This window comes from Saccopteryx bilineata, chromosome 7, assembly GCF_036850765.1.
Source record: "Saccopteryx bilineata isolate mSacBil1 chromosome 7, mSacBil1_pri_phased_curated, whole genome shotgun sequence".
In the NCBI taxonomy this organism is placed as follows: domain Eukaryota; kingdom Metazoa; phylum Chordata; class Mammalia; order Chiroptera; family Emballonuridae; genus Saccopteryx; species Saccopteryx bilineata.
The window spans coordinates 90,485,163-90,510,975 of NC_089496.1; the positions used below are offsets into that span (position 1 = coordinate 90,485,163).

General features: G+C 43.5%; 1 protein-coding gene and 1 pseudogene across 3 annotated transcripts in view; one reads left to right on the forward strand and one right to left on the reverse strand.

Moving 5' to 3' along the window:
- Positions 1 to 5,184: 5,184 nt before the first annotated feature.
- CNNM2 (cyclin and CBS domain divalent metal cation transport mediator 2) overlaps positions 5,185 to 25,813 on the forward strand; it is a 185,615-nt gene continuing 164,986 nt past the window's right edge. Inside the window, exon 1 of one of the 3 annotated variants that reach the window (XM_066238385.1) lies at positions 5,185 to 7,050. In XM_066238385.1, the coding sequence (XP_066094482.1) occupies positions 5,430 to 7,050 (1,621 nt within the window). In that variant the 5' untranslated portion in view covers positions 5,185 to 5,429. The remainder of the gene's footprint in view (positions 7,051 to 25,813) is intronic. The other 2 variants (XM_066238383.1, XM_066238384.1) reach the window with 2 other exon arrangements.
- On the reverse strand, positions 11,788 to 13,491 carry LOC136310670 (ATP synthase subunit gamma, mitochondrial-like; annotated as a pseudogene).

A 25,813-nucleotide genomic window follows, 5' to 3' on the forward strand; every position in this document is an offset into this window, starting at 1 on the left:
CACAGGAGAAGCGCCCATTTGCTTCTCCACCCCTCTGCCACACTTTCCTCTCTGTCTCTCTCTTCCCCTCCCGCAGCCAAGGCTCCATTGGAGCAAAGATGGCCCGGGCGCTGGGGATGGCTCTGTGGCCTGTGCCTCAGGCGCTAGAGTGGCTCTGGTCACAACATGGCGGCGCCCAGGATGGGCAGAGCATCGCCCCCTGGTGGGCAGAGCCTTGCCCCTGGTGGGCGTGCCGGGTGGATCCCGGTCCGGCTCATGCGGGAGTCTGTCTGACTATCTCTCCCTGTTTCCAGCTTCAGAAAAATGAAAAAATAATAATAATAAAAAAAAATAAAATAAAATAAAAAGTGATTCCCGGAAGCAAATGTTGTCCTCCTCTCCATGCACCCAGATGAACAGATTGGAAGCCCCTGGAAGTCATGATGAGTCTATATCAGCAGCCCCTCACTAAAGAGAGGGTAACTTCATCTACAAAGCCTCCAAACTTGAAGGAAGATCCCTTTTGCTAAGGAAAAATTACTTATCCTAGATGAATCTGGGTCTCTGGTGTACATGAGAAATATGACTCTCCTACCCAGGATAAATACCATTCAGCAATTCCCTGTATGAGTTTGAGCTTGCTTTATTGTACATTGTAAATTATATTGTAAAATATCTTTTCTGACATTTTTGTTATGAAGTCCTGAATTTCTAACTTGTTGAATGCCACACTTTCTTGACTATTGTAGGATTCTCTGAAATGCACAGAAAATGGCTGTAGGTTTGACAAGCTCTCCCCCACCCCATTCTCCACACTCTTATTCCAAAAGTGTACATTCAGCATTTGGGTTTTTTTAAAATAAATTTTTATTAATGTTAATGGGATGACATTAATAAATCAGGATACATATATTCAAAGAAAACATGTCTAGGTTATCTTGTCATTAAATTATGTTGCATACCCCTCGCCCAGATTCAGATTGTCCTCCGTCACCCTCTATCTAGTTTTCTCTGTGCCCCTCCCCCTCCTCCTAACTCTCTCCCTCCCTCCCTCCTGCATCCTCCCTCCCCCCACCCCTGGTAACCACCACACTCTTGTCCATGTCTCTTAGTCTCGTTTTTATGTTCCACCAATGTATGGAATCATGTAGTTCTTGTTTTTTTCTGATTTACTGATTTCACTCCGTATAATGTTATCAAGATCCCACCATTTTGCTGTAAATGATCTGATGTCATCATTTCTTATGGCTGAGTAGTATTCCATAGTGTATATGTGCCACATCTTCTTTATCCAGTCTTCTATTGAAGGGCTTTTTGGTTGTTTCCATGTCCTGGCCACTGTGAACAGTGCTGCAATAAACATTGGGCTACATGTGTCTTTACGTATCAATGTTTCTGAGTTTTGGGGTTATATACCCAGTAGAGGGATTGCTGGGTCATAAGGTAGTTCTATTTGCAGTTTTTTGAGGAACCACCATACTTTCCTCCACAATGGTTGTACTACTTTACAGTCCCACCAACAGTGGATGAGAGTTCCCTTTTCTCCGCAGCCTTGAGAGCTTTTAATCATCTTCCCTGTTTGCTCCTTAAACACACTTGTACTCATTATTTATTCAGTTAAAATAATTTCATTTTCAATCAGCTGACTTAGAAGGACCATATCTATCCTTAACCTTTGTCAGATATTCTTAAAAAGCTCAACTTTTTTCTTCTAACCTTTAATAATGCTATTTTTATAAATGCATGCCAAGTCTGTGAATCCATTTTTTTCAATCTGATCTCATTTTTCAATGTAGCAGTATAAGAATTTGGGGTGGGGAAGCAGCACCAGAAACGAAAGGCCTGGAAGCTAGACTTGGGGACATTACTTAAAATAATCAGAATAAAAATTCTTTCATTTCTTTAACATTCTACAAATGTTGTTTTGCACGTCTACTATTATCTTAGGCCCCGATAACACAGCAGTGAACAAAATAGACACAGTCCTTGCCCTCAGGAAGCTCGAGTTCTTGTGGAAGGAGACAGACAACAAACTAAATTAAGGGAAATAAAGCAGAGATGGAGTCCAGGGAGTGTTTATTTACAAATTAAGGAAAGGAGATCTCTGAGCCTGACCTGTGGTGGTGCAGTGAGTAAAGCATTCAATCTGGAATGCTGAGGTCGTGGTTCAAAACCCCAGGCTTACCTGATCCGGGCACAGATGGGTAACATCTACTACAGGTTGATACTTCCCGCCCCTCTCCACCCCCTTTCTCTCTCTCTAAAAATCAATAAAATCATTTTTTAAAAAATCTTTAAAAAGAAAGGAAAGATAAGGTGACCTTTGAGTAGTCTTGAAGGAGGTGAATTAAGTAAGGGACTATGCTGACATCTGGGTGGAGGAGAGTCCCAGGTACAGGAAACAGCAAGTGCACAGGCTCCCAGGGGAGCCTCTGGAGAGGGTGAGAAACAGGGAAGAGGATCTGGCTAGAGCAGCAGGTAAGGAGGTCAGAAAAGTCAGAGGCAGGAGCAGACCCTTTAGAGCAGGGGTCTCAAACTCAACTCAGCATGTGGGCCGCAGAGCAAGATCACAGCCGTTCGGCGGGCCGCACTAGGTCTACAAAAGGCAACTGTTACGCAACACTTTTCTCACTGCAGTTGAAAACAAAAAAAAAATCAGTACAACAAGCACAATCCTACATGCAGGTTACTCAGTGTCACAAAACGACCAGAAACTGTAGTTCGCATCACAACTGCTGTTAACTAAGCTAATATCTAGCTAGGATGCTAGAGAAATGAAAAATACAAGTAGGCCCCTAGGCTTACTTAATTTTATCCAAAATATATATATATATATTTTTCATTTTTCTGAAGCTGGAAACAGGGAGAGACAGCCAGACAGACTCCTGCATGCGCCCGACCGGGATCCACCCGGCACGCCCACCAGGGGCGATGCTCTGCCCACCAGGGGGCGATGCTCTGCCCATCCTGGGCGTCGCCATGTTGCGACCAGAGCCACTCTAGCGCCTGGGGCAGAGGCCACAGAGCCATCCCCAGCGCCCGGGCCATCTTTGCTCCAATGGAGCCTTGGCTGCGGGAGGGGAAGAGAGAGACAGAGAGGGAAAGGGTGGCGGAATGGTGGAGAAGCAAATGGGCGCTTCTCCTGTGTGCCCTGGCCGGAATCGAATCCGGGTCCTCCGCACGCTAGGCCGACGCTCTACCGCTGAGCCAACTGGCCAGGGCCTTATCCAAAATATTTTGAACTTCATGGATTAGTCTGCGGGCCGCACAAAATTGCCGGCGGGCCTCGAGTTTGAGACCCTTGCTTTAGAGCTTTGTCAAAGAATGTAGGTACTGTGGCTTTTACTCTGATGAGATGGGAAGGCCAGAGTAGAATTTCAAAGGAGGGAGCGAAAGCTTGTAGGTTTCACAAGCTCTCCCCTACCCCTTGATTTAACAAGACCACTGGCTGCTGGGTTGAGAAGGAAGGTGTACAAGAGGACAGACCAGTTAGGAGGCCACTACAACCATCTCCAGCAGAAATTAATTGGAAACGTTTGACTGTGCTGGCAGAATAAAAAAAAAATTAAAAGAAAAGAAAAGAAAGATTAATTTGTCAGTTTCTCTGTTAGTAGTTACTCCACCACAGGCAGTGGGCTTGGGAATCCTGGGGAGCTAGGTCTTCAGGATTTTCTTCTTCTGAGCAATGGCTGAACCTAGTAGGGTTTGGTCAGTGTGATTAATAATGAGCCTTCATGTCCTGGTGGGGTAGCTGGTTACAGCACGGTCCTGATACGCAAAAGTTGCAAGTTCAATCCTCGGTCAGGGTACATACAGGAACAGATTGATGTTTATGTCTTGCTCTCTCTCTCTCAAATCAATCAATAAACTGAAAAAGAAAAGAAGGAGCCTTTATGTGTCTGCTTACTACCACCCCCTCCCATTTCCCAAACTTGCCTGATGCCTGTTAGAAAAAGACACCTGGGCCCTGGCCGGTTGGCTCAGCGGTAGAGCGTCGGCCTAGCGTGCGGAGGACCCGGGTTCGATTCCCGGCCAGGGCACACAGGAGAAGCGCCCATTTGCTTCTCCACCCCTCCGCCGCGCTTTCCTCTCTGTCTCTCTCTTCCCCTCCCGCAGCCAAGGCTCCATTGGAGCAAAGATGGCCCGGGTGCTGGGCATGGCTCTGTGGCCTCTGCCCCAGGCGCTAGAGTGGCTCTGGTCGCAATATGGCGACGCCCAGGATGGGCAGAGCATCGCCCCCTGGTGGGCAGAGCGTCGCCCCTGGTGGGCGTGCCGGGTGGATCCCGGTCGGGCGCATGCGGGAGTCTGTCTGACTGTCTCTCCCTGTTTCCAGCTTCAGAAAAAAGAAAAAAGAAAAAAAAAAAGAAAAAGACACCTGGGTCCTACCATTTCAGTAAGCATGAAATGGGGCCCATGGAATATATACTTTCAGCAAGAATATGAGTAGATTTTTATTATTTGGAAGATGGGGAAATTGCTGAACTCTAACCCAATGTCTCACACACTCTTTGAGGTTTGGGAAACAGCTGGGTTGGAAAGTGTTGCAGAGCACCCAGGCGGCCGGCAGATGGCAGCACGTGACCGCGAGCTGCAGAGCGCGCGCGTCCCTTAGGGACAAGGGAGATGCTCCAGAAGACCAGGTCGGTGCGATGCTAGGGCCACCGAGCCGCCACCAGTCTCAGGCGGAGTGGGGCGCACGACTAGAGGAGGAGGGCACGGCCGGGCGCCTCGGCTTCATTTTGGGATAATGTGCATATTAAACCGTACCTAGTGGGCTTCTGGGGCTTCTGGGGCAGGAAGAAACAGCCCTCTCTTCACCGGCAGGGAGCACTGGGGAGCTGCCAATGCAGTGCGGCGAGAAACCGGCCGCCTCGCGCCACAGGACGTTCGTCCAACCTGGCCAAATCGACTGCTGGTTTCTACTACGGAGGATCCTCAGGGAACGGCGAACCTGCGGTTGCCCTTTTCATTGGCAGACGGACGGAAGGCCCCGCCCCCTTTTGTACAGCCCTCACCTGTGACTGGCTCTCGGGCCCCAGCTGGCCACACCTCCTCCCTCACACATACACAAGAGTCACGCGCCTTTCAGTTGGAAACTTGGCGTGCTGAGGAGGATCGTGGCCCTCATCTCCCCACCCACTTACCTTGCCATTGGCCCGCGGCTCGGCTCATGACCACACCCCCATTCCAGCCCCCTGGCTGGGAGGGCGGGCGCGCTCTCATGACTGGCTGGTCCGCCTGCCTCTCGCGGTAGCGGCTGGCGCTTGCCCCTCCCTCTCCCACCACCCGCGAGCCTCCAGGTTCCTTAGCTGGCGGAGTCAGTGTCTGTCAGGGAGGCCGACTGCTGAGCACTCGGTACAGACGCTCCGTTGCAATCTCGCTCAGGGGCCGGTGCTTGCACTTGCGCCGCGGGTTGGGAAGGATGAAGCTGCAGCTGGAGCAGCCACCCTATGATTGGCTGTGGCGCTTGTGAACCCGAAGTAAAGATGGCGGGCGGGCAGGCATCCGCCGCACTGCCCACTTGGAAGATGGCGGCGCGCCGCAGCCTCAGCGCCCGCGGCCGGGGGTTCCTGCAGGCAGCGGCGGAACGGCTGCTGCCGCTGCTACTGCTGAGCTGCTGGTGCGGCGCAGGAGGCTGCGCCGCGGCGGGCGAGAACGAGGAGACAGTGATCATCGGGTTGCGGCTAGAGGACACGAACGACGTGTCGTTCATGGAAGGGGGGGCGCTGCGGGTGAGCGAGCGGACTCGGGTCAAACTGCGGGTGTACGGGCAGAACATCAACAACGAGACGTGGTCCCGCATCGCCTTTACCGAGCACGAGCGGCGGCGCCACAGCCCCGGCGAACGCGGGCTGGGGGGCCCCGCGCCGCCAGAGCCGGACAGCGGCCCCCAGCGCTGCGGCATCCGCACTTCAGATATCATCATCTTGCCCCATATCATTCTCAACCGCCGTACATCAGGCATCATTGAGATCGAGATCAAACCGCTGCGCAAGATGGAGAAGAGCAAGTCGTATTACCTGTGCACATCACTGTCCACGCCAGCCCTGGGCGCCGGCGGCCCGGGGTCCGCGGGTGGTACCGTCGGGGGCAAGGGCGGCTCGGGGGTGGCCGGGCTCCCGCCGCCCCCGTGGGCTGAGACCACCTGGATTTACCACGACGGCGAGGACACCAAAATGATCGTGGGCGAGGAGAAGAAGTTCCTGCTGCCCTTCTGGCTGCAGGTGATCTTTATTTCGCTGCTCCTGTGCCTGTCGGGCATGTTTAGCGGCCTCAACCTGGGGCTTATGGCCCTGGACCCGATGGAGCTGCGCATCGTGCAGAACTGCGGCACGGAGAAGGAGAAGAATTACGCCAAGCGCATTGAGCCCGTGCGCAGGCAGGGCAACTACCTGCTGTGCTCGCTGCTGCTGGGCAACGTGTTGGTCAACACCACGCTCACTATCCTGCTCGACGACATCGCCGGCTCAGGCCTCGTGGCCGTGGTGGTCTCCACTATCGGCATCGTCATCTTCGGGGAGATCGTGCCCCAGGCCATTTGCTCCCGGCACGGCCTGGCTGTAGGGGCCAACACCATCTTCCTCACTAAGTTTTTCATGATGATGACCTTCCCCGCTTCTTACCCAGTCAGCAAGCTGCTGGACTGCGTCCTGGGCCAGGAGATAGGCACAGTTTATAACCGGGAAAAACTGCTGGAGATGCTCCGGGTCACAGACCCCTACAACGACCTCGTTAAAGAAGAGCTGAACATCATCCAAGGGGCGCTGGAGCTCCGCACCAAGACGGTGGAGGACGTGATGACTCCTCTCCGGGACTGCTTCATGATCACTGGTGAAGCCATTCTGGACTTCAACACCATGTCGGAGATCATGGAGAGCGGCTACACTCGCATTCCAGTGTTCGAGGGGGAGCGCTCCAACATCGTGGACCTCCTCTTTGTCAAAGACTTGGCCTTCGTGGATCCAGATGACTGTACTCCCCTGAAAACCATCACTAAATTTTATAACCACCCCTTGCACTTTGTTTTCAATGACACCAAGTTGGACGCTATGCTGGAAGAATTTAAGAAAGGTGGGAAATTTTGGTATCTTTCATTGGCTTGCTCTTTCTCTCTCTCCAGCCTCCTCCTCCCTGCTTGAGTCCTCTACCCTCAGACCAACCCCCCAAGGCGAGTTGACCGGAATTTCTCCTTTCTTTTAATTGCAAAGTTGAAAGGGTGGCTTGGATTTGGGGATGGGCTGAACTAGTAAGCGCTTCTAGGTTCTTTAAAAGCACAAGACTGCCATCACTTGCTTTTTCTCCCCTATATCAAAAATGCAGGCTTCCTATTTTCTGTGCATGATACTCTCCCTGGCTCTCTGGTCTTGAATGCTCTGCTGCATTCATTGCCTGGGTTCTGAGTGGGTAGAAAGGAGGGGGCGGCTAATGCCATGCTCTGCCATTTGGTTGACATGTACTAATTGCAGGCAGTTAGAAAACATTTAAATAGCTTTTCTAAGCCCAGTACAATCCTTTTCTCCTCCTTAAACATTCACTGACGTTTCAGAGATTGGAAGTGCATTTTCAATAGCGTGTTTCTGGTTGTGCTGTGACGTGGGGGGAATATGGAGGTCTGCCTTTGATGATAAGGAATGGGATAAACCAAGTGTCTCACACACACACACACACACACACACACACACTCATTCGGCTGTGACTTGCCTTAGCTAGGAAAGAGGGTTTTTTAAACACTAAAGTTCTTTATTAATATACAACTTGGAAAGACTAGAGGTAAGTTAACCTTTTATGAGGCTCTATCTTGTCTAGTGTTCTTCCCTGTTAAAGTGACAACAAATAAAAATTTCCCAACCATTATATTGGCAGAAAACTTGAACCTTTAACAATGAGATAAATCCCTCTGTTATGGTATATTTATTCCTTGAATTTTTCTGGTGTAAAAGTGTTCTTTTTAACCTTGATCACCCAGTACATTAAATTTCAGTCAACATTCACTGTTCTGAGGAATTTTAACAGGGAAGAGAAGTGCAGAGTCTGAGGTGCTCACCTTTCTTGAATTCTGGTTTTTTTATTTGTTTTGCCATGTAACATATAACTAAATAGCAACTCATACTACTGTTGCTGAAGTTCTGCCTTTAAAACGTTTCCAGTAAGTTCTTGTGCCATTGTTTGAGTACCAAGGGATGCTGAGTTTTTAAATCACTGTGATGCTAGTGCATATGCGGATAGTAAAATGTCTATATAAACTTTAAAGACCTGAATGTCCTCAAAACTAAGTTTTCCTTTTTCAAATAGAATTTTGATGACAGATAATGGTCTGTCCACTGAAAAAGACTATGTGTAAGGGTGACAGCTCACTGGATGTGATGATCTCGACATACTTATAGAGTGTGTGGTTGTCCTGATTCCATTTTCCTGCCTGAATGGTGTCCTCTCTGGAACAGGATCACACTGCAGTAATTTTCAGATAAAGGAATAGAGCAGAATGGGCTTCTGAGATTGGTAATTTGCATTTAAAAGCGGAAGGAGATTCTTCTGGGTTATTAAACAGTAAAAAGAAAATGTCTATTATCGCTAGGTGACAGAGCTTCTTTTGGCCTTGTCCTTATTCTTTCACTGCTGAGTTGTTAATTGGACCATCTAATCAGTCTCTTCTTTCATTTGGCAGTAATATTTGTAATACAGAAAGATATCTTTAAAAAGCTTGAAAATGTTTATGAAATACTTTATTTTCTTTCTGTTGCTAAATTTCCCAATATTGATACAGATCATTTATTCTGGTTTTTAAAAAATTATTATTATTCAGAATTTTTTCACATCCACTGATGGATTGATGGCAGTGTGTACTCCCTGTGGAAGCCTTAGGTTCACTTATGTGTCTTTTTTCTTTGAGAATTGAGTTCCGGACTTCCCAACTCATTCATCCTGCTCCTAACTCAAAATTTCAAGATTTGCTTTCATTTTTGATACTTGTTTTTGGTTGTCCTTGAACAATTTTCCTATGATTGATTTCTTTTCAAACTTCCCCACCCACAAATTACCTCCCAGAATATTTTGGAAATGTGTCCCTTAAATAATTAGGAATCTTTTCTCATGAATTCCAGAAAAATACTCACAAGGTTTTATTTTTGTCCTTAACAAGAGCAGTGTATATTCAGGCTAGTGGAATGTCTGGAAGAGTGGGCAAGGACAGTTGCAAATGGGAAATTTAAGCCCTGATCTGAAAAGCATAGAGTGAGTGGGTGTTACTTAACTATGGGAATAATTGATTTTTCACCTCTCTTTTCTTGATGTTTTTTGGATGAGTTTGATCACTTTAATCTTACTGTGTTAGTTCTTTCTTCTGTGTGAGTTAACATTTCTTTCGCCTGATTTTTTTTCTTCATTTTCTAATTCAATTATGAAACAATGTGAACAGTCTACTGTTGTTTTTCTCTATTGAACGCTGGAGTGTGGGTTGGTTTGAAGGCTTTTTATTCCTCTCTTTCCCTCATTCTCCTTACAATACCAACTATTAACTCCCCAAAACTGGTTAGGTCATTAATCCAGATCTCACTGAAAATAACCCTTCCTAATTAACAATGTCTACATTGAAGCCTTGCCTGTATAGAGTTGTATGTCGTTAGTCTGAGTTATTCTTTGCTAAGGAGGGGGGAAATTCCTGTAATGTGTAAAGCAATGAAAAGCTACCTTTGTATAAGTCCATGTGAATATCTCTTTTTCTAATGATTAGAACTTTTGTCTGGCTACCAGGAAACTCTTAGCTTTAGTTGAGTTTGGAAGACAGAGATCATGTTTATTTTATAGTTTGCTTATTATTATTACTGACTTATTATTTACTCTGTGCCAAGTACAGGGATGAATGCCTTACACGAAATTATCTTGTTTAAATTTCATAATAGCTGAGTGAAGCAGTGTCTCCATTTTACAAATGATGAAATTGAGGCTTAGGTTAAATGATTTGTTCAAGGTCACACAGTAATTTGTTGATTTGGGGTTTTCACTCAGGTCTGTGTGACAGCCAAACCTTGTGCTCTTAACCACACTATTATGCTGGCCCCCGGATCCTGATTTTACATTTCTATTTCAATTGATTGTGAGGTTTGGTCGAAACATTGCTTCAGAGCTTGTTGGGCAACAGTCTCAGAAATGTATTTAAACATCTATCTGGCTTTAAACTCAGTGCTTCTGTGATGTACGTAACCGTTGCTGTTTCCACTTCTGCCATTAAAGCAAATCACTTTTTGGCCTGTGTGATCCTGAATTTACCGAGTTATATTTCCAGTATTTCCACGTCAAGCATCAAGATTCATTCTGAACATGTTTTATAGTAACCTAGCATACTAGTGTGTGCTGCATTAGTCGGCCACTCCACACTCTTTTCCTAAGAGCTTTTAAAGTATGTAGTAATGTTTTACTCTTAGTTTCTTATCTGTTTGTGTTGCGGAGGTGACTCAAATTCAGTGTAAGGTTTTAATGATTCTTTTTTTTTTTTGTAGCCACCTGAGTGATAATTGGTTGCTAATGAGCATCCTTTGGGGCTCTGCCCTTCTGTGCCTGTGCAATCAGGCGTTCTCCTTTTCCTTTGTTAGCTTTGTTTATTTATTTATTTATTTATTTTTTTATTCATTTTAGAAAGGAGAGAGAGGGAGAGAGAGAGAGAAGGGGGGAGGAGCAGGAAGCATCAACTCCCATATGTGCCTTGACCAGGCAAGCCCAGGGTTTCGAACCAGCGACCTCAGCATTTCCAGGTCGACGTTTTATCCACTGAGCCACCACAGGTCAGGCCTCCTTTGTTAGCTTTGTTACTTATAAATCTCAGTAAGAGGAAGTAAGTCCCACTAGAAGCTTATGATAATTTTAGAAAAACAGTCTACAGCAAAATAGTATAGCGAAAGGAAAAACTAAATTAAAGGTTGCTACCTTTGTGTGTAGAAAGCATTCTAGAGGCTTTCATTTACCTGATGAAACCTTCCTAAGAAAAGATTAGGTGGGATGCAAAGCCACCTAGTTGTCAACATGGTTGAACTTAAAGCATTAGGAACCAGTTATTGTTCCTTTGTTTTGTGTTGTTTACTTTTAGCTTTGTAACAGTTGCATTCCAGTGTTACAGAGCATGCTGTTTTATAGCTGCTAGGGACTTAGTCAGATTGTTTCCTAGCTTTTTTTTAGTTAGGAATCACCAGATAATGTTCTTTAAGGGAAAAATGCGATGTATAATTTTCACTTAAAACATTAGGCTTACAATTCTCTCTTCCTATAGCACAAGTCTTTCCATATTAATGTGCTGAGTTTAATATTAAACAACTTTCTTTTCTTCCACCAAATAAAGTATTCCACTTGCTCAGTATCTAGGAGGATGCTTTTATTGTTGTTTAAAGGAATAAGGAATGAATGGTGTTGGGGGTTGGGATTAGGCATATTTGTTTCTATGATCTTATATGTTTATTAGTTTTGTCTGATAACTCATGTTAACTTTTATAAATGTTCATGTTTTTAAAACACCTTATGAAGTACCTTATGAAATATCCACATAGTATAGAATCAGAGCTGGAAGGACAGACAGCTGAAGGATCACCTAGTCTAGTGTTTGCAAAATTTACCAGATGATAAGTATTAGTACTTGGATCATTTTTTTTCTTATTGTAATTTGTTTATTGTAAGATCATTTACAAATACCTTGCTGTCATTAGTAATTCAAACAATGGATCAATAATTTCTTCTGACTATGACAGAAGTAAGTTAAACATAAAATCAGCTGGCTGAATTTTCCTCTTTTACCTCTTGTTTGAGGATGAAACTTGATTTTTATTAATCTAAAGCTTCGGCTTCAGAGATGTTTCAATCAACTTCTTTGTGATGATGGCAGCTTGGTGGGTGCAGCTGAAAGTCAAAGTCAATTTGCTGATCACATCAGACACATTCTTGCTCACATTGTCCATGGCCGTCATCCTGGCACTTTGCTCACTTGTAGCGGGTTCCTTCACAGAGGAGGAGAAGATGTTGGTTGAATTGTATTCCCACTAATTCTGCAGCATGTCAGTACCAGTGTTGTCCTAGATAGATACTATACTGATGCTCTCAGCACTTGTAGCGAATGGTATTAAGGGAAAAGAACGGCTTTTCTTCTGTCTTGCAGGAGATGACAGACCTGAATCGGTTAAAGATGATAGATCCTTCATCAAATTCATGTCCAGAATTTAATAATTGCAGGGCAACGACTGATGCATCTCCAAAAGTAGGAGGTTTTCTCCCCACTTCTTTGTCACCAGAAACTGACCAGGATGAGTTCTGTGAAGCATACCCTTAATTTTATCACCAATTCCAGCAATTTTAGCTTCTTTCCTGGCTGCTGTGAGTGCAGCCACCTCCACATGTCATCTGTTTAGCAGCTGAGGAATGGAGCACCGCAAAGCCCTCTGTCTGAGGACACGTGAATAAGGAAGTGTTTATTCTTGTCTTCAGGCACCTTAACATCAGCCTTTTCATACAGAACGGAAGATCCCGTTCCATACCCTTGAACTGGTTTCAGTTTCCTCTTAGCTCAGGGATATTTTGCTGCTCTGAACACTTTAATAGACTTGGTAATTTTCTGGGTTTTAAAATTTTTTTTTGTAACAGAGACAGAGAGAGAGAGACTGTGAGAGGGACAGACAGGGACAGGCAGACAGGAAGGGAGAGAGATGAGAAGCATCAGTTCTTCATTGTGGCACCTTAGTTCATTAATTACTTTCTCATATGTGCCTTGACCCTGGGGCTCCAGCAGAGCAAGTGACCCCTTGCTCAAGCCAGCGACCTTGAACTCAAGCCAGCGACCTTGAGCTTCAAGCCAGTGACCTTTGGGCTCAAGCTAGTGACCCTGCACTCAAGTCTGTGAGCCCTTGCTCAAGCTGGATGAGCTCGTGCTCAAGCCGGCAACCTCAGGGTTTTGAACCTGGGTCCTCTGCATCCCAATCTGATGCTCTATCCACTGCACCGCTGCCTGGTCAGGCTCTGGATGTTTTTGACTAATTCTATAGTTTTTTTGGTAATATCTTTCAAAGTTGCCATTTTTTGAACTTGGATCCATTGCGGCTGCACAACCCAGGCAGAGACTCCAGCGATGCCCACCGAGAAAACGTGGTGGTACTGGTCCCTCACTTGGATCTCTTACTAAGTATAAGTTCCTAGGCATCACTTAGGGAACTCGTGAACATTCCAGAATCTCTAGGGAAGGAGGCTTGGAATTCAGGCTGTTAATGGTTACCCCCAAGTAATTCTAGTAATTCTTATGATTAGGTGAGTTTAGGAAACATTAGTCTATTCAACCTTAGGAAAGTCAGCCATGTGGAGACTTGTTAAGTGACTTGTTTAGGGCTACCCACCTAGTTAGTACCATCAGCAGGACTGGAGCCCAGGTCTCTGGACTCTACACTGGAATTCTTGCCACTCTAGGACTTCTGGTCCCAAGTTGAAGGTACCTGCATCACTGAAATGATCTGCGTCCCTGGAGAAGTGACTATTCAGGTTTGCCATTGATTTTCTTGTCAATGTTTCTGATATCCTGAATTCAAGACATCTTTGACAGGCATTTTATTACTTAGAAAATAAGTCTCAGTGTGTGAGCTCATTTTATTTTAGCTTACTTCAGTTGAGTTTTTTCCTCTGCTAAGATCAGACTAGGTGGGCATTTTAGGAAATATCTAGATTTCTTGAAACCTCAGGTAGTTAAATGTCAGATATTTCTTTTGTGTTAACTTGTTTTGGATATTCCTGAATTGTGCTTTATTTTTGGTTGTTTCTTCAATGAGAGTAATGAAGATTGGGTTTGGAATGATGGCTGCAACTTTTTTGGCTCTTTTAATTTTTGTTCACATACAAGTCTATAAAATTTCCATGGAAATACTCATCAGAGCACTTGAAGCATGTGTCTCATTTGTGCCTCTATCTGCTCTTTTTTCCAGGGTTTTCCTAATGTAACCTAAATTCTTTCAGAGAATCATGTCTGATTTTTGGAGGTTGTTTCTGTTAATAGCATCCCAGAAGCCTGAGCGTAGCCTTCTAGGTCTGGAGACACCATAGGTAGGCTCTGACTTAGTGTGATCTCGACAAAACGGGAAAATACTTTGTTCTGCTTTTTATCTTGATTTTTGGTGGGGGGAGGTGATTACATACCACCTTCCCCCTCCCACAAAGGGCCTTCAGAATTATTTAAATTCTGACTGTGGTCGGATAACATGGTTAAAGTGTCGTTCCAATGTGCAGAGGTTGCCGATTTGATCCCTGGTCAGGGTACATACAGGAACAGATTGATGTCTCTGTCTCTCTCTGTCTGTCTCTCTCTCTCAGATCAATCAATAAAAAAGTTTTTAAGAATTAAATTCTGAATAATTCCAAACAATGGGGGAGCAATTAATTTTACTAGCAAATCTAAACACAATTTAAAATATCATTAACCAGGAAAGCCTTACAAAATAGGCCGAGCCAACATAATATTTTATGGTTTTATTTGCTCTTGAACTACTTAAACTTTTATGAACAAACCCCTGGACTCTAATTAGATGTTTAGTTACATATAAAGTAGCATATTTCTAAAGGATCTTTTTCTCTAAATATATATATTTTATTGGTAACAAACTTCAATTTCTATAAGATTTGTTGGCATATGAGGAATATTTGTTAAACTAAATACCTGGAAGTGGATTGAATACAATTTAATTTAATATTGTCTTTTCATCTTCTTTTTCTCAAAATGCGCAAGCAAGAACCCCCAATCTTACCAGCACAGAAAGGGAGAGACGACAGAGCACTCACTCATCATCACATACACTGGCAACTCCAGAATGTCTGCTTGGAGGGCTGAGGGGTGGCAGGCTTTGGAAGGCAGAGCTAAGGGGCTAATCACAAGCCCTATGGAGATGATATGTTTATTAGGCTGGCTCAGGGATTGGTTGATGGAGATAATGGGGGAGCTAATCCTCCCTCTATTTTACGTTAGCGCTACCATTGATCATAAATGCTGCTGTAATAATGGTGAGATCCTCACTTCATACTTTATATCCCCCTTGCTGTGAGACCTAGGTGGGATGTCTCTCTCTTTTTTAAAAGATTATTTTATTGATTTTTGAGGAGTGAGAGAGAGAGAAATAGTTGCTTCTCACATATACCTTGCCCAGGCAAGCCCCAGGTTTTGAACTGGCAACTTCAGCAATCCAGGTCAATGCTTTATCCACTGTGCCACCACAGGTCAGGTGGGAATGTTTCTCTCTTTGCTTTCACGTCCTGTGGGGAGGATACCACCTGCTAATGGAAAGATTAAGAAAAATATGCCCTTCCTGGTTCTATTGTACTTTGGACAAGTAATTTATCCTCTTTAAACCTCAGGTTTTTTCTTTTTTTTTAAACTATATTTTTATTTTTATTGATTATGGAGAGAGAGAAACATCAATTTATTGTTCCACTTATTAAGCATTCATTGGTTGATTCCTATATGTGCCCTGACCAGGGATTGAACTTGCTACCTTGGCACATCTGGACGATGCTCATGGGATATTTTCTAATTTATAGGATACTTCATTTGAATCGATGTGATAATGAATGTAAAAATGCTTCAAATAGTACCTGGCACTCAGTGCTCAGTTAAGCATTATTATTATTATTATTATTATTATTATTATTATTTTGTATTTTTCTGAAGTTGGAAATGGAGAGGCAGTCAGACTCCTGCATGCGCCCGACCAGGATTCACCCAGCACGCCCACCAGGGGGCGATGCTCTGCCCATCCGGGCGTCGCTCTGTCGCGACCAGAGCCACTCTAGCGCCTGAGGCAGAGGCCATAGAGCCATCCTCAGTGCCGGGGCCAACTATGCTCCAATGGATCCTTGACTGCAGGAGGGGAAGAGAGAGACAGAGAGGAAGGAGAGGGGGAGGGGTGGATAAGCAGATGGGCACTTTTCTTGTGTGCCCTGGCCAGGAATCGAACCCAGGACTCCTGCACGCCAAACCAATGCTCTACCATTGAGCCAACTGGCCAGGGCCAAGCATTATTTTTATCATGATAATTCTAGAGGCTCTTCATTGTTCTTAGTCTTTCTCTAGAGGTTGCTAGCTAAGAGCGAAAGCTTGGGCCACATGTGCTCATAGTTCTTATGGAAGTTGAAATTTTGAAGTGGCTAATGTAGGTTTATTCATGTATTATGATTGAAATCTAGGCTCTATTTACTTTTCCAGAAGTTGCTGTTACTTGACAAGATGGCCACAAGCATATATATTTTTAAGGAAAACAGAACAATCAGTTACATGTTCTACCTGCCTTAGAGTGGGAAGATTGAGTTTAAAAAATTCTTCAGGCCTGACCTGTGGCGGCGCAGTGGATAAAGCGTTGACCTGGACTGCTGAGGTTGCTGGTACGAAACCCTGGGCTTGCCCGGTCAAGGCACATATGGGAGTTGATGCTTCCTGCTCCTCCCCCCCTTCTCTCTCTCTCTCTCTCTCTCTCTATCTCCCCTCTAAAATGAATAAATAAATAAAAATAATTAAAAAAATTCTTCATTTTCCTTAACTAAAAGTGACTGAAAACGACAACAGAGTTAAGAGAAATAGAGCAAGCTCATGCCCTTGAATAACCAAAGTTTGAAGACTAAAAGGAAGATCTCAAATTACCCTGATAAAATCTTTTAGCACTGATTACATCAAAAGCAGAAAATGTGGTAACGTCTGATATAGCAAGTACAGTGTGTCCGTAAAGTCATGGTGCACTTTTGACTGGTCACAGGAAAGCAACAAAAGACGATAGAAATGTGAAATCTGCACCAAATAAAAGGAAAACCCTCCCAGTTTCTGTAGGATAATGTGGCAGCATGTGCACATGCGCAAATGATGAAGTAACATCGTGTATACAGCGGAGCAGTTCCCGGCCATGTTAGTCGAGATGTGGACGGTACAGAGGAAAGTTCAGTGTGTTCTGTGGCTCGCTAAATTAGAATCCATGACCAAAGTGCAACGTGAATATCGGCGTGTTTATAACGAAGCGCCACCACATAGGAATAACATTACTCGGTGGGATAAGCAGTTGAAGGAAACCGGCAGTTTGGTGGAGAAACCCCGTTCTGGTAGGCCATCAGTCAGTGACGAGTCTGTAGAGGCTATACGGGATAGCTACCTAAGGAGCCCTAAAAAGTCTGTGTGTGAGTCCACATTGAACTGCACTGAATAGTTATGAAACTGGGAGAGTTTTCCTTTTTTTAAAAAAATTTTTATTTATTCATTTTTTTAGAGAGAGGAGACACAGAGAGAGAAAAAGAGACAGAGGAAAGAGATAGAAAGAACAGAGGGAGTAGCAGGAAGCATCAACTCCCATATGTGCCTTGACCAGGCAAACCTGGGGTTTTGAGCTGCGACCTCAGCATTCCAGGTCGATGCTTTTACCCACTGCGCCACCACAGGTCAGGCTGAGAGTTTTCCTTTTATTTGGTGCAGATTTCACATTTCTGTCGTCTTTTGTTGCTTTCCTGTGACTGGTTAAAAGTACACCATGACTTTACGGACACACTGTATTTTGTTGCTTATAGCAATGTAAAGTTGTAATATTTTTTGAAGGCAACTAGGAGTCATAAAGATATCCTTAGGTTTAGTAATTTTTTCCCCCCTGAAAGTCTTAATTCAGGGATATAATTTGAGGGAAGAAAAGAGCTGTGTTACAGGCTTTTCATGTGGCATGTATATTGCAGCATTATATGTAGTGAAAAATTGGGAAGAAATATCTAACACATCCAGGCAGGGCATAGATTGGGAAGAGTTAAGGAAATTCTAGAGGTCAACTAGATACAACCATTTAATGATAATTTTGAAGGCCATCTAGCAATATGGGAAAATTTATGTAGATTATTTTGTATGGATTATAGATAGGTATAAATATGCACGTGTATGGACTGAAAGGGAACTTGGAAAAAGGAGTAATAGTTAAGGTGTTAGGATAGGGTGAACATAGCCAGTTTTTGCAAAAATCACTTTGTTAACTTTGTACAGTAACATATCTGGAAAAAATGCAAAGCTGCTGAGAACATGCGTCCTGATCTTGGGAAAACTAACCTTTGCTGATATTTAGGGAATGCTTATTATTCCATTTCTCCTTAGGAACATTTTATTGCTGAAACAAATGGTTCTTCTTAAATATTTAGGAATTGAGATATATAACTCACGTATCGTAAAATCTACCCCTTTAAAGTGTACAACTTGGTGGTTTTTAGTGTATTCACAAGACTATAACCAAGACTGTGCCTACTTCCAGAACATTTTTATTGCTCCATAAAGAAACCCTATATCCATTAGCAGCCACTCTCCATTCCCTACTCCGCACATTCCCTAGAAAACATTTATCTGTTTTCTGTCTCTATGGATTTCCCTGTTCTGGACATTCTATGTAAGTGAAATCATACGCACTGTGGCCTTTCACATCTGGCTTCAACTAAGCGTGATGCTTCTAGGTTCATTCATGATGTAGCATTACATTAGTATTTTATTCTTTTTTGTGGTCAAATCGCATTCTGTTTTATGGTATACCACATTTTGTTTATCCATTCATCAGTTGTTGGACATTTAGGCTGTGTCTACCTTTTGGCTATTATAAATAATGCTGTTATGCCTGACCAGGCGTTGGCGCAGTGGATAGAGCGTCGGACTGGGATGCGGAAGACCCAGGTTCGAGATCCCGAGGTCGCCAGCTTGAGTGTGGGCTCATCTGGTTTGAGCAAAAATTCACCAGCTTGGACCCAAGGTTGCTGGCTCAAGCAAGGGGTTACTCGGCCTGCTGAAGGCCCACGGTTAAGGCACATATGAGAAAGCAATCAATGAACAACGTCTTAATGCGCAACGAAAAACTAATGATTGATGCTTCTCATCTCTCCGTTCCTGTCTCTATCCCTCACTCTGACTCTCTCTCTGTCTCTGTAAAAAAATAAAATAAAATAAAAAAAAATTCTTATTAAATAAGTGAAATAATCCATTCAAATCAATAAACACTTGAAAAAAAATAGGCCCTGGCTGGTTGGCTCAGTGGTAGGAGCGTCGGCCTGGCGTGCAGGAGTCCCGGGTTTGATTTCCGGCCAGGGCACACAGGAGAAGTGCCCATCTGCTTCTCCACCCATCCCTCTCTCCTTCCTCTCTGTCTCTCTCTTCCCCTCCCGCAGCCAAGGCTCCATTGGAGCAAAGTTGGCCCGGGCGCTGAGGATGGCTCCATGGCTTCCGCCTCAGGCGCTAGAATGGCTCTGGTCGCAACAGAGCAACGCCCCAGATGGGCAGAGCCTCGCCCCTGGTGGGCATGCCAGGTGGATCCAGGTCGGGCGCATGCGGGGAGTCTGACTGCCTCCCGTTTCCAACTTCAGAAAAATAAAAAATAAAATAAAATAGCGCTGGCCGGTTAGCCCAGTGGTAGAGCGTCGGTCTGGCATGCAGAAGTCCCGGGTTCAATTCCTGGCCAGGGCACACAGGAGAAGTGCCCATCTGCTTCTCCACCCCTCCCCCTCTCCTTCTTCTCTGTCTCTCTCTTCCCCTCCCGCAGCTGAGGCTCCATTGGAGCGGGGATGGCCCGGGCGCTGGGGATGGCTCCTTGGCCTCTGCCCCAGGCGCTGGAATGGCTCTGGTCGCGACAGAGTGACACCCCGGAGGGGCAGAACATCCCCCCCATGGTGGGCAGAGCTTTGCCCCTGGTGGGCGTGCCGGGTGGATCCCAGTCGGGCACATGCGGGAGTCTGTCTGACTGTCTCTCCCCATTTCCAGCTTCAGAAAAATACAAATAAATAAATAAATAAAAATAAAAATAAAAATAAATAAAATAAAATAAATAATGCTGCTATGAATACTGGTATACATGTTTTTGTGTGGACACGTGTTTTCAGTTCTCTTGGGTATATACCTAGCAGAGAAATGCTGGGTCATATGGTAACAATTTTTAACTGCCAAACTCTTTTCCAAGGTGGTTGTACCATTTTACATTCCCACCACCAACTGAATTTGAGAGTTTCAGTTTCTCCATATCCTTACTAATCTTGTTATTATTCTTTTTTTCTTTTTAATTATAGCTACCCTAGTAGATATGAAGTGTTATTTCATTGTGGATTGTTTTTTTTTTTTTTGTTTTTTTTTTAGTGAGAGGCAGGGAGGCAGAGATAGACTCCCACATGCACCCTGACCTGAGATCCACCGGACAAGCTCCCTACAGTGCAATGCTGTGCCCATCTGGGCTGCTGCTCCATTGCTTGGCAATCGAGCTATTTTTAGCACCTGAGGTGAGGCCATGGAGTCATCCTTAGTGCCTGGGGCCAAGTTTGCTTGAACCATTTGAGCCCTGGCTGTGAGAGGGGAAGAGAGAGAGAGATAGAGATAGAGGAAATGGGGTGGAGAAGCAGATGGTCGCTTTTCCTGTGTGCCTTGACTGGGAATCGGACCCAGGACTTCTACATGCTGGGCTAACATTCTATCACTGAGCCAACCACCACGGCCTCTCATTGTGGTTCTGATTTGCATTTCCCTAGTGACTAATGAAGTTGAGTGTCCCTTCAATGTGCTTATTGACCATTTGTATATCTCTTGAGAAAAGTCTATTTAGATCCATTGCCCATTTTTAATTGGCTACTTGTCTTTTTCTTATAGAATTGTAAGAGTGCTTTATGCATTTAGGATACTAGTCCCTTATCAGCTACATGAATTGCAGTATTTTCTTCCATTCTGTGAGTTATCTTTTTACTTTCTTGGCAGTAACCTTTGAAGCAGAAATGTTTTAATTTTGACGGTTTATTTAATCTCTTTTTTTGTTTTGTTGCTTTGTTTTTATTGTCATATCTAAGAAACCATTTTCTTCTAAGAATTTAATAGTTTAAGCTCTTCCATCCAGGCATTTAATCCATTTTGAACTAATTTTTGTATATAGTATGAGGTAGGGGTCCTACTTCATTCTTTTGCATGTGGCTTTCTTTTTTTTTTTTTTTTACAGGGACCAAGAGAGAGTCAGAGAGAGGGATAGACAGGGACAGACAGACAGGAACGGAGAGAGATGAGAAGCATCAGTCATCAGTTTTTCGCTGCGACACCTTAGTTGTTCATTGATTGCTCTCTCACATGTGCCTTGACCATGGGCTTTCAGCAGACCAAGCAACCCCTGCTCGAGCCTGTGACTTGGGGTCCAAGCTGATGAGCTTTTTGCTCAAACCAGATGAGTCCGCGCTCAAGCTGGCAACCTCGGGGTCTCGAACCTGGGTCCTCCGCATCCCAGTCTGATGCTCTATCCACAGCACCACCGCCTGGTCAGGCTGCATGTGGCTTTCAAATTGTTCAGCACCATTTGTTGAAAAGACTATTCTTTCCCCATTGAATTGTCTTAGCATCCTTTTCACAAGTCGATTGGCCATAAATGTAATGGTTTATTTCTGGTCTCTAAATTTTATTCTACTGATCTATATGTCTTTCTTATACCAGTACCGTAGTGGTTTGGTTCTTGTAGCTTTGTAGGAAGTTTTGAATTGAGAAGTGTGAATTCTCCTACTGTTCTTTTTTATGATAGTTTTGATGGTCAGGATCTCTGGCACTTCCATATGAATGTTTCTGCAAGAAAGATATTTGGAATTTTGATAGAGATAACATTGAATCTACATCAATCTGGGGAGTTGCAATGTAACAATATAAAATCTTTCATCCATGAATATGGAATGCCTTTCTATTTATTTAGACACTCTCTAATTTATTTCAACAGAGTTTTGTAGTTAGCAACGTATTTTCAATCTTTTTGTTAAACAAAATACTTAGGAATAATTTATTTATTTATTTTTAAAAATAAATTTTATTTATTTTTTATTTATTTTTTACAGAGACAGAGAGTGAGTCAGAGAGAGGGATAGACAGGGACAGACAGACAGGAGCGAAGAGAGATGAGAAGCATCAATCATTAGTTTTTCATTGCGCGTTGCAACACCTTAGTTGTTCATTGATTGCTTTCTCATATGTGCCTTGACCGCGGGCCTTCAGCAGACCGAGTAACCTTGCTGGAGCCAGTGACTTTGGGTTCAAGCTGGTGGGCTTTTTCCTCAAACCAGATGAGCCCGCGCTCAAGCTGTTGACCTCGGGGTCTCAAACCTGGGTCCTCTGCATCCCAATCTGACGCTCTATCCACTGCGCCACTGCCTGGTCAGGCCGTAATAATTTATTTTTAATGCTATTAAATGAAACTATTAATTGCATTTTTAGATTGTTCATTGCTAGTACGGGGGTCCTTGGGTTATGACACAGTTCCATTCCTATGACACAGTTCCATTCCTATGACAGTGATGTAACCCAAATTTTGGTGTAAGTCAAAACACGCCTAACACAAATGGAACACTTGATCTTTTAACAGTCAGAAATGGAGTAGGTAAGCATGCTGGGGGAGCCAACTCCCTCACTTCTATGTCATGTGACTGTGTGTTCTTCCGCCACGCACAACCAAACTTTAGTTTGCCCATGCAGTCTGTAAATAAGACGCTAAAGGTATAAGCTGAAACACTCAGGTTCAATTTTTTAAAGTTTTTATGAGAGTGAGTGTTGTAAACTCGAAATGTGTGTGTTGAGACTGTTGAAACCCAAGGATCCCCAGTATATAGAAATAACATTGATTTTTGTATATTGATATTATATCCTGTTGAACTCAATTATTAGGTAAGAAGTGGTTCTTAAAATAGGAAAGTGTTTTTCAAAAATGTGAGTATTTTGGGGGGGATGTTTTATGTTTGTTTCATTGATTGTAGTGGGTTTTATTAAAAATAATCAATTTCTATCTAATATTTAGAGTGACTTTGCACCAGATTTAGGATTGGGGCCAGGAGATGAGCACAGAAGAGACTGTGCTCAGTATCGGAATGGATTTGTAGTGCCTTTCTTTTCCAGGTCATTTTATCAGGGAGTTTCTTTGGGTCATTTTATAGAGGTAGGCAAAAACCTTGACCTTTTAGTCACTGCATTTCATCAGTATACTCTTTGAGGTTTTTGGGTACCAGGTAACCAGAAGAGATAAAATAAACTGTGTGTGTGTGTGAGAGAGAGTGTGTGTGTGAGTGTGTGTGTGTGTGTGCAGGAGGGTGTGGAGGGCTGGTAATCTGAGAGGGAGAACGTTTCCCCACGCTCACAAAGACAAACTGAGGGCATCATCTGATCTTTATGGGATTGTGCAAAGCCTCAGTGTTTCCAGTTACCCATCTGCAATCAGAAATGTGCTGACTCAACTGGGAGCCTCTGCAAACAGCATTTGGGGCTTAGGGAGTCCTGAGAATCTTGCAAGAGATGGAAATATTTGAGCAGGTTTTAAGAAGTAATGTTAAAAACAGCTAAAACAAAACAACATGCTCTTTCATCTTCAAGATTTGTTCCCTTCAGTTACTAGTGTACCTCCTTGATTTAAGGTGTGTCGGGGAACATATGGTCTCTATAGAGTTGATTAGTGAGCAGAGATCCTTTCTTGCTTTCAGTGGTTATCCTTTGGGGAATGGGATTTGTTGGGGTTGGGGGTGAGATTCTGCTGGAATCTCACAATATTATTATAACAGTAATAATACTATTGTAACAGTTTTATGTTATAATAGTATTATATTATAACAGTAAAATACTGTTATAATAATATTGTGTGGGCCTTCTGCTTTGGTGTTTTTCTTTAAAATTTTTATTTTTTTGTTCCTGGATATATACATTTACCTGTAAAAACTAGAACATTTACTGAAATGTAAACGAGTAATTATCACCTCATGTTGTTGAGTTTTAAGGGAGGAAATATGTTTTTCTACATTGTTCGAGTTTTGTTTTGTTTTTTTGTATTTTTCTGAAGCTGGAAAAGGGGAGAGACAGACAGACTCCCACATGCGCCCAACCGGGATCCACCCGGCACGCCCACCAGGGGGCAATGCTCTGCCCACCAGGGGGCGATGCTCTGCCCCTCCGGGGCGTCGCTCTGTTGTGACCAGAGCCACTCTAGCACCTGGGGCAGAGGCCAAGGAGCCATCCCCAGCGCCCGGGCCATCTTTGCTCCAATGGAGCCTCGCTGCGGGAGGGGAAGAGAGAGACAGAGAGGAAGGAGAGGGGGAGGGGTGGAGAAGCAGATGGACACTTCTCCTGTGTGCCCTGGCCAGGAATCGAACCCGGGACTTCTGCACGCCAGGCCGATGCTCTACCACTGAGCCAACCGGCCAGGGCTTCGAGTTTTTTTTTAAAACCATGTACTTTCTAATGTTTGGGGGGTGATTAAAATGTTATTAAAAGTATAAATTTTATAATTTGAACCACTGAATTAGATATTTAAGCAAAATGCATTATATTTAGGTGAAATTCATTATTTTTTCATAGACGATATGGAATATTTTGTCATAATGCAGCTATGTTGTCATTTGTGTCCCCCTCATCAGAGAGTCCTTAGTGTTTGGGAAGAGATATGAATGGCATTTTAAAGCCCATAAAATGTGTGTGCATACATGTGTGTATGTACAACAGCTTAGTAAAATTAATTTTGTATGTGAAAAAAGGAATTTAGGTTTTTGAGTTTTATTTCTTTTCAAAACATGTTATTAGGTGACACATCGAGTTTGTTTAGATTTGCGTCGGGACTGCCTGGAATGAAGCTGCTTAATACTTACTTGATTGTCCCTTATGAAAGAAAAGATTGGTGAAGTAGTTGAATTTCAACTAGATTTGTACTTTTCAGCATAAAGCTGTAATTCCAGGGTACTTCTCACTGAGATTCTGGAAACTGGTGCTTCCTTTTATCTGTAGAATCCATCACTGTAAACTCAGTGGTGATTATTAAAAGAAGACAAAAGAATGTTCTGGAACCACCCATGCTTGAAGCTCAGTAGTTTCCAGACTGTCTGATATGTTTTGCTAAACGAAACAGAACAAAACAACAACAACAAAAACCATTTAGGCCCTGGCCTGGTAGCTCAGTTGGTTAGAGCGTTATCCTGATATTCGAAGCAACGCAAAAATGCATAAATGAATGGAACAACAAATTGATGTTTCTCTCTCGTTCTCTTTCTCTCTCTCTTCCTCTCCCTCCCCTTCTTCCTTTTCCTTCCTTTCTCCCTCTAAAATCAATATAAATAAATGTTTTTTAAAAAGCCGTTTAACTTTAATGAGGATCAGGTACTTGTTCTGATTATATTCCTATAAAATTATACATCTATTATACATAATTTATCTCAGATAAAAAGATATGATTTTCTTTTTTTCCTGAATGTATACAGAAACTTTATATTTATTTATGGATAAGTTAGCTGTCATTTAGGCATCTTTCCTAAAGTCTGTTTTTAAAAGACATAAGATAATAACACTGAATTTTGCCTCTACTCCTTTATCTAACTTCCCAAGAAAACTACGCATTTCAGGAAGAGAAATTGATGTTTGCTTTAATTACAAACTGTATTGCTCTTAAACTGTCTCATGCATATCAATCAAATGAATTTGTTATATACTCAATTCCTTGACAGTTAAAGCAGTATAAAAATTTTGGTATGGTTACGCTCCAGTGAAGTTCATCAGTTGGATGCAGAACTTCCAGCCAGCATTTAAGCATAAGCCTCTTAAGTATGAATGGATAGCCAAGCATCTCCAGATGTTTTTTTAAAAATTATTATTGTTATTTTTAGAGAGAGACGGGACAGGAGAGAGATGAGAAGCATCAGCTAATAGTTGTGGCACTTTAGCTGTTCACTGCTTCTCATACGTGTCTTAACTAGGGGCTCAAGTCGAGCTAATGATCCCTTGCTCAAGCCAGTGACTTTGGGCTCAAGCCAGCGACCATGGGATCATGTCGATGATCCTGTGCTCAAGCCAGCAACCCCGTGCTCAAGC